The following is a 17,423-nucleotide window of genomic DNA, read 5'->3' on the forward strand; positions in this document are numbered from 1 at the left end:
GTAAAAAGGAACCACAACATCTAGTGATTTTGAAGCTATGGTTCTAGTGATGCAGGTTAAAACTGCATTCAACTTCTCTGCAGTTGTATCACATTGCGGACTCATGTTCACCTTGTGATCCACTACAACACCAAGATCCCTTTGACATGATGTGCTGCCAAGCTAGGTATCTCCCATTCTATACCTGCATCTTTGGTGATTTTTGCTTAAGTGCAGAACCTTGCATTGGTCCCAGTTGAACCCTTTATTCATTTCAGCCCAATTTTCCAATCTGTCAAGGTCTTCCTGTATGTTTCTATCATCTTCTATAGTGTGCTACTCCTCCCAGCTTGTGTCATCCACACACTTGATGAGGCTTCCTTGTATCACTTCATCCAAGTGAGGATGAAGATTTTAAAGAGAAGATGAAGATGTAAAAGAGAACCGGGAGATGATGAAGTACTCCACTCAAAACATTCCTCCAGGTTGATTCAAACCCATCAACAAGCACCTTTTGTGTACAGTTGTCTAACCAGTTGTGAATCCAACTAATGATTGTATCATCTAACTAGCCTAAATTTTACCAACTTGCTAAGAGGTCATGGGGGACCTTGTCAAATGGTTTACCGAATTCAAGGTAAATTACGTCCACAGCATTCCCACTGTTCAGAAAGCTAGTAACCCAATTTTTAAAAGGAGAGAGATTTGTCTGGCAAGATTTATTTTTGACAAATCCATGTTGGCTTCTGTTAATCACTGAATTGTTATCCAGATGAGTGCAGGCTGTATTGTTTTATAATTTGTTCTAATATCTTCCGTTGTATTGAAGTCAAACTGACTGTAACTTCCTCCTTTCCCTTTTAAAGATTGGAACTACATTAGCCCACTTCCAGTCTAGTAGCACCTCCCTACCTTCCAGGATTTCTCAAAGATAACTGACAGAGGCTCTGTCACTATACCAGTAAGTTCCTTTGGCACTCTAGGATATAAGAACATAAGAACATAAGAACAGCCCCACTGGATCAGGCCATAGGCCCATCTAGTCCAGCTTCCTGTATCTCACAGCGGCCCACCAAATGCCCCAGGGAGCACACCAGATAACAAGAGACCTCATCCTGGTGCTCTCCCCTACATCTGGCATTCTGACTTAACCCATTCCTAAAATCAGGAGGTTGCGCATACACATCATGGCTTGTATCCCATAATGGATTTTTCCTCCAGAAACTCGTCCAATCCCCTTTTAAAGGCGTCTAGGCTAGACGCCAGCACCACATCCTGTGGCAAGGAGTTCCACAGACCGACCACGCGCTGAGTAAAGAAATATTTTCTTTTGTCTGTTCTAACCCGCCCAACACTCAATTTTAGTGGATGTCCCCTGGTTCTGGTATTATGTGAGAGTGTAAAGAGCATCTCCCTATCCACTCTGTCCATCCCCTGCATAATTTTGTATGTCTCAATCATGTCCCCCCTCAAGCGTCTCTTTTCTAGGCTGAAGAGGCCCAAACGCCGTAGCCTTTCCTCATAAGGAAGGTGCCCCAGCCCCGTAATCATCTTAGTCGCTCTCTTTTGCACCTTTTCCATTTCCACTATGTCTTTTTTGAGATGCGGCGACCAGAACTGGACACAATACTCCAGGTGTGGCCTTACCATCGATTTGTACAACGGCATTATAATACTAACCGTTTTGTTCTCAATACCCTTCCTAATGATCCCAAGCATAGAATTGGCCTTCTTCACTGCCGCCGCACATTGGGTTGACACTTTCATCGACCTGTCCACCACCACCCCAAGATCTCTCTCCTGATCTGTCACAGACAGCTCAGAACCCATCAGCCTATATCTAAAGTTTTGATTTTTTGCCCCAATGTGCATGACTTTACACTTACTGACATTGAAGCGCATCTGCCATTTTGCTGCCCCTTCTGCCAGTCTGGAGAGATCCTTCTGGAGCTCCTCACAATCACTTCTGGTCTTTACCACTCGGAAAAGTTTGGTGTCGTCTGCAAACTTAGCCACTTCACTGCTCAACCCTGTCTCCAGGTCATTTATGAAGAGGTTGAAAAGCACCGGTCCCAGGACAGATCCTTGGGGCACACCGCTTTTCACCTCTCTCCATTGTGAAAATTGCCCATTGACACCCACTCTCTGCTTCCTGGCCTCCAACCAGTTCTCAATCCACGAGAGGACCTGTCCTCTAATTCCCTGACTGTGGAGTTTTTTCAGTAGCCTTTGGTGAGGGACCGTGTCAAACGCCTTCTGAAAGTCCAGATATATAATGTCCACGGGTTCTCCCGCATCCACATGCCTGTTGACCTTTTCAAAGAATTCTATAAGGTTTGTGAGGCAAGACTTACCCTTACGGAAGCCATGCTGACTCTCCCTCAGCAAGGATGCAGTTCATCTGGCCCAAAAGACTTGAATTTTGCCTCAAACCAATAAAGGGTAGATCTGTGCCTGTAAACAAAGATCTGCCCCATGATATACAAAGCAGGGGGAAGGGCCAGTCTGGATTTCAGATGTCCAGATAAGGGTAATCTATCTGTATATTCCACACTTGGGTCACAACAATAGCCCAGCCATCATGTCACCCAAAAATTTAAAGAGAAGGCTAAAGAGTAGATCAAGAAAGGAAAGAGACATGGAATTCCAGGTTGCAGGTATAATCTCAGATGTCCCATTACACACCCCCCCCCCCCGGTTAGTTTTGATTTCTCAGTCTAGAAGCAGAAGATCTTTACCAATACTGGCATGCTTGCCCACAATCCTTGCATGACTGCCCCTCAACTCAGCAATGCTGTTGTCTACATTTCTCTCTTCACATTCAGTTCTTTTCATTTTGCATTCACATCAAGCACGTGAGGATACACTCCCATGACTTTATTTTGGCATGACTACAGATGCCAAAAAGCAGGCAGGCTCTGGGACCCTGATGGGCACTTCCAGTCAGCTGGGGGTGGTGGTGGTGGTGGTGGTGGTAAGGGAGTCACTTGCAAGCCTGAGAGCAGAACTTGCTAGTATATTTATGCTCTCCTCCTTCAGCTATTCCGACAGAATCCGTTCTAGGCCCTCTCCTGGGGACCTCTGGGTGTCTATTTCAGATTCTTTCAAGCTCTAAAGGGTGCAGGATATGCTGGAAGTCATCTTTTGAGCATGTGAAAATTGACTGGAATGCATGAATCAAGAGCTGCCTTTTCAAATGGCTCCTCCCTTTAATAAATCCTGCATGGTGCAGCTGAAGGGCCCACCCAGATCTTGCTGTCTACTCTCCCCACCACCCCTCCTTCCCAGCTTCTTAGGGTTTGATTAAATATACACACTGCAAGTCTCCCGGATCCTGTAATTCACACACTGCACATTCAAACGAAGGCTCTTGACATTCGATTTGGATACGATAGTCAAATGAACTGTATTCAACTGAACTTTTTTCCTCATCTCTAAAATTAAACACAAGCTACAACATGCAGTCAGGGCAGAGACTTTACTGGATAGTCATCACAATCAGAGCTAAAGCTAGGCAACCAAAACGAAGCCAGCCAGATTTGTTTAAATTTATTAAGAGCTGGCTGGTTGCAGAACGTGATATTTTTAAGCACAGAATTCCAGACTCTGAATAATTGCAAATGGTTGTCAACCATCCAATTAGAAGCTCTGCAGTTCTAATTATAGCTCCTGCCGTGACTCCTCACAAGACTTTGGACAATCCACGTTGGCCCCCGCTATACCAAGCTCCTCCAGTTGATTTTCTTTAAAAAGTTCATGCTGCAAGGTGGAGGTCAACATACAGGGTCAGTTAAGGGGTCCTGCAAGCACTAGACAGATAGCAGTACATGACTGGCATGTTGCATTTGGACCAGGGTACACATCTGGCAGGCTTGCCCTAAATAGATCACAGTACACAAGAGTGGAAACAATACAGTACAGTGCATACAATATCCTATAATGAGCAGTGAAACACCTGTTACATTTGTTTTCTTTAAGTGAGAAATTCTAGTGCAGAGGTGTCAAACTCACCTCATCCCAGGGGCCATATCTAATTGACAGCACCTGCTGAGGGCCAAGGTCCAAAGTTCCAAGGCTGCCCCCAGCCCCTCCAAATACAATTGTCTGGAGGGTGCTCTGAGGGCCAGATAGCAGGTGCGCTGCCTCCCCAGCCCACAGAATGAAGTTCTAAGACCTCAGAAGGACTTAAAACATCACTTCCAGTTTTCCAAAAACTGGAAGTGACTTTTTAAGGACTTCTCAGAACATCATTCAGAGGGCTGGGGAGGTAGTGCACGGCTTCCCTGGACCTCAGAACACCCTCCGGACGCAACAGGAGCTATGCTACAGTTGCGTTGGGGGAGAGGCCCTGGAACTCCATAGGCCAGCTGAAGCCATTCTGCAGGCTGTATCCAGCTCATAGGTTGTATGTTTGAGTTTTCCAAGTAACATATTGTTTCTTGATAGGAAAATGGCAACAGTGGAAGATGTTTTATTTACACCCCATCTTTTGGTCCATGCATCCCCCAAGGTAACCTACAAAAGTATAAAAACAATTCTAAAGTACATTTCACAAATATGCAACATCTCAGTTTAGAGATTAAAGTATAGCATCTGATCTTAGCCTAGCATGGATGGAGGGAGGGAGGGAGTACAGATATACATATAGGGGGAGCATTTCTATTAGGTTACTATTTAAAGGTGAAATATCTAGAACAAACAAATCCAGTTTATGGCACTTGCTATTGTTTGCTCTTCTTGGGGCAATGTCTAAACATCCATTCATTACAACATACAAGGTAGACTGCCAAGATTCAAGGTCCCTCAATCTACATGCAAACAAACACTTTAGCTGTTCATTTGCCAAGCCCATAAGATTCATTCACTCAAACAGCAGTTGGGGTTGATTCATGCATGAATAATACATGCCCAGTCCAGCCATTTAGCATGGCCAAAGGACCCCTGAGACCAAGGACCACTTCAGCCATGAAACATTTCCTACATGTAAAGTACATCACATCAAACCTCACGGTCCCAACCACGGCTAAACCATGGGTGTGCTTTCACATGTATTGGCAACAATGGTTGCCTGTCTGCTTTCATGTCTATCTGCTCTGCAGCCTGAAAAGACACAGTAGATACCATATCACCTCAGTTCCATCACTTCAGGGTTAGCAAGAAGTGCAGTGGTCTCCTGAGGTGGAGTAATAGCATAGGAACGTCTTGAGCAATACACCCAAATGGATTAAATACACACAGAAACATTCATTTTAAAATTCTCCTACACAATAAAGTTTATTAAACCAGGTGATAAACTAAGAAACCAAAATGACAGTGCATCAAATTAGATTTCCTGCAATTTTTAGTCCGCAAGTGGGTTGGCTGACTTACGGCCCAATAAAGTTATCCAAAATGCCAGCCGCTAACACAGAACAATCTTTCTGAGCCTTCTGCACCTTGCCACTTTGACAAATGGCCGTGAAGTGAAGGTTCTAGTCACAGCTGCTGCTATGCAAAATATTCTAGGCAGCTGAGAATCTCTTCAGGACCAGGTCACTTTGCTCTGCCAGTAACCCCATTAAAAAGGAAGGGGGGGAGAGAGAATCAGCAGCCGGACTAGAGTTTTTCAAGGAGAAAGTGAACATAGCCACCCTCCCATCATCTAAAAACAGGAGATCTGAGAAGGAAATATTTCTAGACAATCTCCAAAATGCAGAAGTACTGAACCGCTTTCTTCCTGCTGATCTAGATGTGACACAGAAGCAGATAATGTTTATAGCACAGGGTTAAACGGGACCCTCCAAACCTGCAGGCAGTAACAGAACTGCTTTATTGGCTTCCGAGCAGTGAGAGAAGATATCCCTTGGATATGCCCTTGGGAAGGCACAAAGGCACACCATACCTGTACCTTGAGAAATATGGGGGCAAACGTGTCAGTTTCCACAAGGAAGAAACAGGGAGACACAGCTGCAGCTTACTGGCTCATGCCAGCAGCGTGTGCCAATCTAACATTTCATAGTCTCAAAGTATATGAGTGGTTAAGGCTGAATAATCTTCTGCCCATTTCTCAACTGCCCAGAAGCTCAAGCTGGCAGAAGACCTCAAGAGCCCTTACAAGACAGCATCAGATTGTAAATAGCTCTGCACTGCAATGGATCCCTACCGCATTCAGTGGCACAGTTAAGGGTGGGCAGAGGTAAGAAGAGAGAAACGACCACGCTGGGTCACAGCAAAAGTTTGAGGCAGTCCAGCTTCCTGTCTACAGCAATGGCCAGCAAGCTGCCCCATGCAAGCCCATAGGCAGAACATCATGCAAACAGGTACTCTTGTTCGGTAATTAGAGGTACACTGCCTATGAAAATGGAAGCTCTAATTTTGGCTTTCATAGTTAATTACCACTGAAAGGCTTCACAGATCTGTCAAATCCTTTTAAAAGGTACCCAGACAACCAATTCAGCAAGATTACGTGTTATATGAACAAATATGCTTCCTGTTGTGGACTGTCGACAGTCCACAACAGGAAGCATGCACTTCTTCACATAACATGTAATTAGCCTTGAGGAATTTGTTCTCTAAGTGGCCTTTTTGCCAGTCTAGATCACCCAAAGCCTTGGAGTTTAGTGCTCCAAGAGAGAGTTTCTAGATGGTGCTTTCTACAAAATTTGGGATCTTGCAAGTCCCTCTCATGTCATCGTTTTTCAGAACTAGCAAGCCCCAAGTTCCTAGCTCCTCTCCTGGTACCAATGACTTCAGCTCTCCGGTCATTCCAGCCATTTGCTCCTGTACTTTCCCTTCACCCTTTGATCTTCCTTATGAGAGAGGATAACCAGAACCACACATGAAGCCAGTCTACACTGAGCCAGGTCACTGGTCCCTCTACTGCAGGCTCTCAAAGTGGCTCTCCAGGGCTTCAGACAGGGATCTTTCCCCAGGCCTAACTAAGAGCACTAGGGATTGCACCTGGACCCTTCTAAACCCAAAATGTGTGCTGTGTCTTTGAGTAACAGCCCCTCCCTGCACCCAGATAGCACTCTACCTGGCTTCTGGATATCCTGATTAAATTAGCAGGATGGGTTGCAGGTTTAATTAAGTTAATTGAGTGTGAATCAAAGAAACACAAGAGATTAAAATTTGTTCTCGATTAAATTGGTGCCACTAACAAGCACTCTGGGACTCATGAAATACCAGCTAATATGAAAAAGACTACACAGGTGTACAGAAAACATCCTCCTTATTTTAAAATCTGATATGAGAGACCAACGCGGCACTTATTTTGGGTGTGTACCCAAACCCAATCAGCTGTTCAAAGCTGTGGTTGACGCTTGAGAAACTGTCATCTTCCTTCAAGAGCTTCTATCAGTCTAATCTTCCTTGCAGGATTGTGTGTGTGTGTGGGGGAGGGGGGAGGTTAGAGGAGCCATATACACCACACTGAACTCCTTGAAGAAAAGGTGGTATATAAATATAAAAAATTAAAGCAGCAGCTTCTTCTTCCACTATGTACATTTGACCAATCACTTACTTAGAAGCCAGACAGCTAATTTATTCTGAAATCTGTACATTTTTTGACAGCACTTAGCAGCAGCACTTTGTCAGCTGTTTGACAGAGTTTTACCTATACTTTTGTCTTCCATTTCAAATCATTTTTACCTGCACTAAACTTTCAGGACTGGGCAGCCTGTGCAGTCAAATAAGCCATAAGCATCCATCTGTGGACCAGTCTCTCCATGGTGCGCTCCACCGTATGAGAAATTTTAAACATATTTCTATGCCACCTTCCCTGCCCTGAGACAACCTAAGGTGGCTTATAGTAAAACATAACCAGAAAGCAGAGTAGGTCAAACCAAACCAATAAAATTAACACATCAACAAAACCAAGATGCACAACGAAAAAAACCCAGACTAGATATGCCCACCACCATGGCCATCACCCACCTGAATGTAAAAAAGAAAAGCCAGGTTTTCACACTTCTCCTGAAGGTGTGTAGGGTGGGGGTCAACTAAAGCTTCACAGGGAGGGCGTTCCACAAAGGTGAAATCTGGCAACTCTGCTCCTAATGCACTTTTGCCTTCAGGGGCAAGGTCTGATAAATAAAAGCCTTTGCAAGTACAGTACTTCTTTTCATCCGTATAACTAGAACTGCAAAAGTATAAACCCTGCGCTAACACAAACAAAAGAACACACCCGAAGAAGCCTATCAACAATTCATACACCAGGACATCATCTTTATCCCTTCCAAGAAAGGACTTTCTTCTGCCTTTGAAGAGAGAGCATGTTCTGCTTGCTTTGCTGACTGAATGTCAAAGAACAGAGCCCTTCCTCAGTAGTTAAGAATTGAGGTACACAGGACAGATTTTCAAAATGACCGTTAGACCGTGAGAGACTCTTTGCTTGGGGCTGAGGTCTTTGCAACTGACAGACCTCAAGGTCAGAGGTACAGTTGGGCTCTAGTATCCATGAGGGTTCTGGAACCATGACAGATACAGAATCCACAGATACCAGGATCTGAAATTAAATGCCTTTAAAATGCAATGCATTCTGAGATGCGGCTGGGAGGAGCAAGGAACCTCTGCAGGATCCAGAAGTGGGTCTTTCAGTCCTAAAAATAGCTGTAGGGCAGTGATTCCCAAACTGTGAGTTAGGACCCAACAGTGGGTCACGACCTGATTTCTGATGGGTTGCAAAACCGACAAGCTGATAGCTGACAAGGAAAATGTACTTTTTTCACTCTCATAAAACTAGGTGGGTCTTGAGAGTGGTCTTATCATTTTCAAAAGTGGATCCCAGTGCTAAAAAGTTTGGAAACCACTGCTTTAGAGGTTTGGAAGTGGCGTGATTTGGTTGCAAAATGGAAGGAATTCCAGTTTGGGTGCTGTTTTCTTCTTTTCAAGGCATTTAAATTAGAATACTGGTATCCACTGGCATTCAAGCTGAGTCAAATCCATGGATACTGGGGTTCAACCTGTAACTTAAAATACTAAGACCAACTATGTGAGTTTAAGGTTCATTTTTAAAATTATTCTGGGTAAAAACACAGGAAAATATAGTATTTCATACGTTCTATGCACATCTAACTCAGAATAAGCCCCAATGAATATAGTGGGATTTATGTCCAAGTAAACATGCAAGGGACTGCTCTGTAAGGTTTCTATACCCAGCCAAGGCAAGAACCCACCCGCTGTTTCTCCAGGCAAAAGACGACTCATCTCTTGTGCCTCTTGGTACTAAATGAAAGTGTTACAACTTTAAGTGCCGATTGTTGGAAAATAAGAAGCAGTGTATAATCCATCCTCGAGGATCTTTGTTCTTCAGTTTTGCCACCTTGCTCAATTACAACATTAAACATTACTTCCAAGTCATTCCTCATTCCAAACTCTGATTCAAGTTTCTGATATTACGATGCAAATTATGACTGAAGGATCACACCAGATTCTCCACAATACAGGAATACATGCTGCACTTCCACACACAAATCTAGGCTTACCAATCCCAAGATGGGTATTTATAGAGGCATAGCGGGCTGTGCCGGTCAGGTTTTTGTTTTCCCGGTACGGGATGTGCTGGTGGGTGCGGGCATCTCGGTACTTCTTGGCCAAGCCGAAGTCAATAATATACACTAGGTTGCCCTTCTTGCCGAGCCCCATAAGGAAGTTGTCTGGTTTCACATCTCGGTGGATGAAATTCTTGGAATGGATGTATTCAATACGGCTGATCTGGAAACAGGTTGGAAAAGTAGAAGGAAATTTGAGCAGGCGTAGCAGCTAACAATTACAGTGGGCCTTCAGTATCAATGGGGGATTGGTCCGAGGACTCCCCCCTATGGATACCTAAATCCATGGATGTTGAAGTCCCAGAAAAGGGGGAGGAGCCACGGGGCTGCAATACCCCATTTTGAGGCTGTGCCAGGCCCTACTAAGGCTGTGCCAAGTCTGCGGCCCACTCCACTGTCCTCCCCAAGCCTCAGAATGCCTCCAGGAAGTGATTTCCAGTTTGTGCCTGTGACTTCTAGTTATGTCCAGAAGGTGTGGTGAGCCCCATGGAGTGAGCCGCAAGCCTCCCCATGCCTCAGAACACCTCATGGACACGACCAGAAGTGCTTTTAGTCACTTCCCAGTGGTGTTCTGATGTGCAGGGAGGCATCTTTGATGCCTGTGGATAAGGAGGCCCTAATGTACATAGTCAGAGGATGCATACCTACAGTTCCATGAAAGAGCTACATGATTTGCAGTGTAGCCTCAGAACACCAGTCTCCAAGAGAATCAGGGAATCAAAAAAGCATTCTTTTTGGTCCAGTCTCATCAACAATATGAATGCAAAACAGAAAGTTCATAGGTTACACTGAACTCACATTAGTTGAAGGAACACTTTCTGAAATGGGATATACATTGATCCACCACACCTGAAACTAGGACCCATCAGAAAGATTTTTTTTTACCAAAATGGGTGAAAAGTAGCAGCACTCAAAGCTCTTCAAGGCCTTTAGGCCCGAGTGGCTCAACCACATCCTAGTCCTTATTAGAAATTGGCCATTAGTATCTCCTCCCCCAACCCTCCTCCTTCACAATATGACCCATCTTTTCTCCTACACAACCACTTGTGCTTCTCTAGCTTTTACAGAGCAAAGTACCCTTTGTACAAATTTATCGTCATCCTTGCTCAAGTGGAACTTGGGCCATGGCAGCCTGAAACTACTGCCGTGAAGATGAGGAGCCAAAAGAGAACATATGCACAAGGAAAGATAAGAACCAATACTTTCACAAGAGCTTACCATCTGATCTGCCAGTAGCAGGACAGTCTTGAGGCTGAACTTGCGGGAGCAGAAGTTGAACAGGTCCTCCAGGCTGGGTCCCAGAAGTTCCATCACCATCACATTATAGTCACCTTCTGCTCCACACCATTTAATGGAAGGGATACCCACTAAAAGGGATAAAGAGAGAAGACACACATAAATCATTCATGGGCAGGCCTCAAGTCAAAGGATCTAAATCCCACTGGACCTGGTTAGCAACAGCTCTAATTCAAAGAGCAGATTCTGTTCTCTTTGCCAAAACACACCGTCTTTCTTAGAACTTACCTCCTCCCTGCATCATCTTGTAAAATTTGCTTTCAATGTGGAGTTGCGGGTGCTTGGTTTTCACACATTCCAACTTAATAGCTACCTCCTCTCCTGTGGCAATATTGGCACCTGCGCAAGGACAAAGAACAAAATATTGCACATGCAACCTTGGATGACAGGAAGACACCTACAAAGAAAGAACACAGTTTCTTCAGCTAGCATGCAGAATTTATTCCCAATCTCTGCCCTGAATCAGAGACTTCATATAGTTTAGATAAGACTTCAGATTTCCCCCTTAAGGGTCCTTGCCATGTAGGCCTTTGCTGGCTGTGTGGCAGCTCAGTGGCATTTCTGAACGCATAGCAATGACATCATATGTCACAGCCAGACTTCCTGGAACTCGGAGTTCCAAGCAGCACAGAGATCAGGTCCCAGGGCTTTGAGCTACACAGCTACATAGCTTAAAGGGAACAATGGGACAGTCCTTACGTGTTTGAAGGAGAGGAAAAGAGAAGCCACTTTGACAATTCAAGGCAAGCCAGAACGGAGCAAGGACCTAGAAGCGTTAAGTGACATCAGAGGACAAGTCAAGTACCCATATAGTAATACTCACCCACTTTTCAACTGTAAACATTCACCAGCGTAAACCTGTCCCAATGAAAATCAACTGCTCCTCTAGCTCTTACGGATCCATACACACAATCCAGAGTCACAAATGACACAAAAAAAAACTCACATATGCTGTTTGGCGCAGGGCAAGTTTCAGCATGTTCATTACCAGTCATATCTCATCTGCAGAAAAATGCACTACGGCAATAAGATATTTAGAGTAGCTGAATACCATTCATGTAAAATAAGTCATTCCTGAAGGATGCATCAGAGGTCTCAAGATACTTGTGGGAGGGTTGCCTGTTTGCCAGCAATACTCACTAGGAAAATATAGCACCATTTGCTAACTTTATCTTCGGGACAAGAACAATTGGGCTGAAATCCCAACTGTCATGAATTAATAAGCCAGTGACCTTCAATCTCAACTCATGACCTGTTAAACTGAAAGGGGATCACTAGTTATCCTATACACATTACTTCCCTTCTCCCCCCCCCCCCCATGGTGTACACCTAAAACCATCTTAAGTGTGAAAGCAACACATGTGTACTTGGCCATTGTACAAGTAGAGCCATCACTAAGAAGAGGCTGTTTAAAGCTCTCCATTGACTATGCACTGAGTTTACTTCTGTAAGGTAAACGACCCTTGAAAATTACTTTTTAAAAAAATTTTAAGATACCTTTATAAGTCTGAATGGGTTCTACATTTGGGATTTGGAGGCAGATCAGAACAGACAAACTTCAACTGGAAGATGGCATTAGTATAATCACAATAGAACTCCAGTAGCATAATTAGTGGTCAACTATAGACGCTCGTCTGTGTCCTGGAAAGGTAAGGTACACCCAGTTTTCCCAAGAAATGTTCCCACAATAAATGCAGCAAAAACCACTCCAGTTCTGCAAGTGCCATGAATCAGAATTCTATCCGCCATGCTATTCCTCTGGTTCAGTAGCGCCTGTTCATGCACCTCACATCCCAAAACTGACACAACACCATTTCTGACACAACATGTACATTGTTAGCTCTGCAGCAAAATCATTCATACGCTAGCAAACCTCTCCTAACTCTCACCTTCTTTTGTAAGTCGCAAGATCCCATTTACCCTACCTATTTAAGTGTCACTCCTTCAGGTTCCCTACAACAAAGTACAATATGTAATTATACTTCAATAGCATTAAAAACCCTTTTGGTTTATTGGTTTAAAAAAGACACACTGTAGGAAAAAAATTAATTCACTAACATATTAAACCACATAGGAGCTGCTATGCACAAGCTTCTCGTTTAATTAAATGTTGGCATTGACCAGCTAAATTTAGCTGCCACGAAAACCAGAAATTGCTTTAGTGCAGTACACAATCCTATTTTTAAAAAATGAAAGTCGTTTTCTTTGAGGAAAGAAGGGTGGAGGAGTGTTCCACTTTTTCATTCAAGTAACCGAGAAGATCCTTCACATTTTTTTAACCAGCCTAGGACAAACAAGGCATGTGTCCTTCGACTGCAAAAACTACGCCACAGCTCTTTTCCTAACCTTGGGGTTGCCAAATGTGCCACTTCGAAGTGTGGCCTCTATTTCATGATGCTACAGCTCCACAGGACGGAGTCACAGCTTCACAGGACAACACCAAAGCATTAGGGCCCACAGTGTAAGCCTTCACACTTATGCATGGGCAACATTGATGGACTTCATACACTCAAACTGACACATATAACAAGCAGCTAAGCAAGCCAATATCCTTTAAGAAGTACAGTATTGTTGCACCACTTCAAGCCCAATGACAATTTTCTCTCCCACACCACCACAATCCCAATGCAGCCATTATGCACAATCCCACTGACAGGTGGGGCAAGTATAGGCCGCCAGACACTGCTTAAATGGGGCCCTGACCTAGCAATATCTACTCCAGTTATTTCAAGTATTTGCACAGACACCAGACCCCAATGTTATTTGTTACATTTACCCCAGCCTTCCTTCCATCGTGGAACTCAAGGCATGCTTACATGGAGTTCAAAGGTGGTCACTCACCAGACCCAAATCTACCAAACTTCAGCAGAGTGGCTGTGGCATGTGCCCTCAGACTAGCCCCTAAAACTTTCCACACCTGCTCTCCAGGCATAAAACCAGCCCATGCCCTCCTCATGCTGCAACATACCAGTCTTGGGGCACAGCACCATTCCTACCCACTCCTTATCCTTCCCACTGGACTCCAGTTAAGAACAGGCATCTTCTATATGCTCTTCTGGAGAGGCCTTGCTCTGGCTAAGGCCTTCAATGAAAAAGTCTATGCCATGATCGTCAAACATAAGGCCAATGGGCTGGATATGGCCAGCAGAAGCTCTTTATCCACCCCCTGAGATAACAGGGATCTCCCAGCGCTGCCATTTCAGCAGGGTCATTTCTGCCAAGGCTCTGGGAGGGAAAGACTGAGAGTTCAGAAGGCAAGAAATGCTATGGGGGAAGGGGCAGAGCAAGAAGGGTGAGAGAGGAAGATGCTGCCAAGGTGCTGGGACAGCCCAGTTATCACGCAGGGGCCCCTTTCAGAGGTGTCACTTTGCAGAGCACTTCTCAGCTGCTAAACGGCAGAGTGAAACCTCAGCAGAAGCGGCGCTGCGGAGAGGGAGGCTGTGTGATAATTGGGCTCTCCCATATCTTGAAAACATGGCTGAGGTTTGCATCATTTCTCTTCTATCATTTGCAGCTAATGAGTTTCTACATGAGAACAAAGTGCTGGTTTCTGGCCTTCATCCACCTAATGACATCACACCCTGCTTCATTACATCACTTCCGGCCCTCAGCAGGCACCACGTATGTTATTCGGCCCACTGTATGAAATAAGTTTGACACCCCTGGTCTAGGCACGCAAAACCCAAAACGCATGAAAAACAGAAAAGGCTTCCGATTGGAGATGAGTGCTGTTTAGAACAGTGCAGAGGCCCACAGAGGGAGCTATGAGCCCCCCCCCCGCCCTGCAGAAGGCCAGCGCTGCCCTCTAAGTAGATTTAAAAGCCCCCTCCTCCTGGCAGCACTACAATCACTGCAGTACCATCCTGACCCTGAAAAAGACTTACCTATTTTCCAACTTGCTGCAAGAGTTTAATTTAGGGCAGTGGTTCCCAATGTCTTTTTTTTTTTTTTAACCTGGACCATTTTTCAAATTATCCCAGCCAATCAGGGTTCATGCAGGAACACAACAAAACCACAGGGCCATATTTGGTTGTATGACATCACAAAAGGCTGGCACGGCATTCGCTTGTCTTTAGTCTGAACTAGGGTGGGGAGAGAACATCCTTGTTGTCTAGGCAACTGTGTTGCGCTAGTAAGACAGAGTTGACCTGGTTGCCTTGGAAACAGGGACGCTCCCTATCCTGCCACGTTGTGCTGCAGTGATTTCATTGCTGCACAGCGAGACAGGGAGTGTCAGCACATTTGTCTTAACAGGGTCACGTTTTCTTCCCCCAGAACACTAGTTTGTGTCCCTTTGTCCTAAATCAATAAGGCGGGTTCTTTTTCAATGTTATAAAAACAGGCTCCTAGACTGGACTCAGCTGTTTGGAAAATAGTTAACCAAATTTAGATTTAATTTTTTTCCAGCACTGTATCTACACCATCCTGGCTGTAACAACATCTCCCAGATTAAGCATCTCAAGACAATTCTGCAGATTTTATACTTCCCAGGGCAATTTCTTCCATTTGCCACCAAGCTGTTTACCTAGAATGGCAGGTCTCACTGTATCACTACAAAACATGAGCACTAGCCAAGGGATTATGTTTTTAGCAGTGCATTACATTCTTGGGAACCCCAATACCTTGTCCTCATTTTTGTAGAGAAGCTAGAAAGAGACCAGAAATGCAATTTTCGTTCTTTTCAGCTTTCCCCTTTCAGTTTCTCCAACCTTCCACGAAACCCATTTCTCCTGCCCTGTGCCGTCATTCTATTTTGCAAATCAGGATTGATAACCGAGCCAACATAAGCATTATATATACCTTTATGTCCCCTGCAAACGAGGAATACAATGTCATGTCTAAAAAAATTTTTGATTTGGCCAATAAGGAACAAATACAAATAATTTGCATACAACCATCTTATGGAATTTGGCTTTCCAGACTTTGGAGTGCTAGCTTTAGTCTTGCCTGAAGTATGTCAAGATTGAAAGCACTCTGTCTTTCTAAAAACACATTACTGAATTCTACAAATTGTATCCACGCGTACATGTTTTGCATAAATTTTATTTGACGCCTGATGGCCACTGAAAAGGACAAGGAGCTAGGAAAAGGGCTGATGTGCCATCTCCTGGTCACATAACCTTCCTCAAATATCCTATAGCTATCAAGGCAACGGCAGAACTACAAACATTGTTTAAAAAACAAGCCAGCCACTCTCAAGATGTTGGAATTTGTGCCCAGTACCAAACTCCATGCTTGTTAGATGTCATCATGGAAAATACACAGTCCTGACTATTTCTCCACAGTTTAAACTAAATGTCTCTTTGGATGGTCTTAGTCAGGCAGCCCAAGAGAGTCTTGCAGCAGGCTGAAGACTAACAGTGCAATCCTATGCATGTTTACTTCCCACTGTATTCTATGGGGTTCAATCTCAGGAAAGCCTATACAGGATTGTAGTGTCTCTCTCACACACACAAACTGTGGGGCCAAAAGACTATGAAATACAAGACAGCCTGTGACACTTCCATGCAAAGCTAAAGATATTTTCCTGTCTCCGAATATAAAGCAGGAGATGGAATATAGCTGAAGCCCGTGATGGTTGGAATTCCTGCTTGTTTTCAAATACAAGAGGGAAAGAAAGAAGATGTAATAAATACTGTAATGCCCAATGCAGTTTGCTCAATAAGCAACAACCAGCAGCTCACAGAGCAGCCACTGGGAAGACATAAGCAAAATAGAAAAAAGCAGCAATATTTGATTTGATCTCCCTCCAGCACCTGCAAACCAAGAAGAGATGCAAATATGGTAATGCTGAATGGAGCCACTTTAGTTCACTTTTCAGTAAGAGCATCTATAGGACAAATCATAATCACAAGACACACAAGCTGGTGAGAGGAAGAAAGCTAGTTGGGGTCTTCAGAAGAGATTGCTCTACCTAGCTTGCCAGTAGGACCTGCCAGAAATAAGAGAGAGAGAGAGACTGGCACTATGCAAATGACCCATCAAGAAGCCTCAGGCTCATGTGCTCCTTCCAACCCCTCATGTGTGAGGCAATCTTCCTTCCTTTCCTGGCTTGAGGAAAACTATACTTTGCACCCAACCCTGCATACCAGGACTGGAAGTCCATGTTTGATCCTGGTTTCTGAGCACAGGACGCAAGACAGAGAAAAGCCACAGAATCTGCCTGTAAAACTGGCATAAACTGGATAAAACAGCCAAGTATGGTCAGCCTCAAGCCAAGAAAGGGATAGTTAATAGTCAGCATTCGTATGTTCAAAACACTTCTCATGTAAGTTTACAACAATCCATAAGCAAGCAGGGGTGTAACTAAGGGAAGGCAGAGCTCCAGGATCTCTCCTACAGAAGGAACAGTGTTGTCAAACTTTTTTCAAGAAGCATCAGGCTCAGCAAGAAGCAAACAGAGAAATTTGCTTAGGGGCATATTAAGCAATCACCTTTCCCACTAAGAGACACTTTTCCCACCAATAAGAGACACTATGTCATTCATGTTACATTAAGGCTACAATCCTATGCAGATTTTTTTGGGAACAAGTCCCACTGTATGAGACTTGCTCCTGAGTAAATATGCAGCAGCTAACATTTACGCCACTTGTCAATGTTTATACATTTGTTTTAAAA

At 44.2% G+C, this 17,423-nt stretch overlaps 1 protein-coding gene across 1 annotated transcript in view; it reads right to left on the reverse strand.

Moving 5' to 3' along the window:
- Positions 1-17,423, reverse strand: part of CSNK1E (casein kinase 1 epsilon) — a 43,473-nt gene that overhangs the window by 10,855 nt on the left and 15,195 nt on the right. Inside the window, exons 3-5 of the mRNA XM_066633392.1 lie at positions 11,034-11,144; positions 10,728-10,876; positions 9,444-9,672 (exon numbers count right to left, since the gene is read on the reverse strand). Coding sequence (XP_066489489.1) covers positions 9,444-9,672; positions 10,728-10,876; positions 11,034-11,144 — 489 coding nt within the window. The remainder of the gene's footprint in view (positions 1-9,443; positions 9,673-10,727; positions 10,877-11,033; positions 11,145-17,423) is intronic.

Source organism: Tiliqua scincoides, chromosome 7, assembly GCF_035046505.1.
Source record: "Tiliqua scincoides isolate rTilSci1 chromosome 7, rTilSci1.hap2, whole genome shotgun sequence".
NCBI lineage: Eukaryota > Metazoa > Chordata > Lepidosauria > Squamata > Scincidae > Tiliqua > Tiliqua scincoides.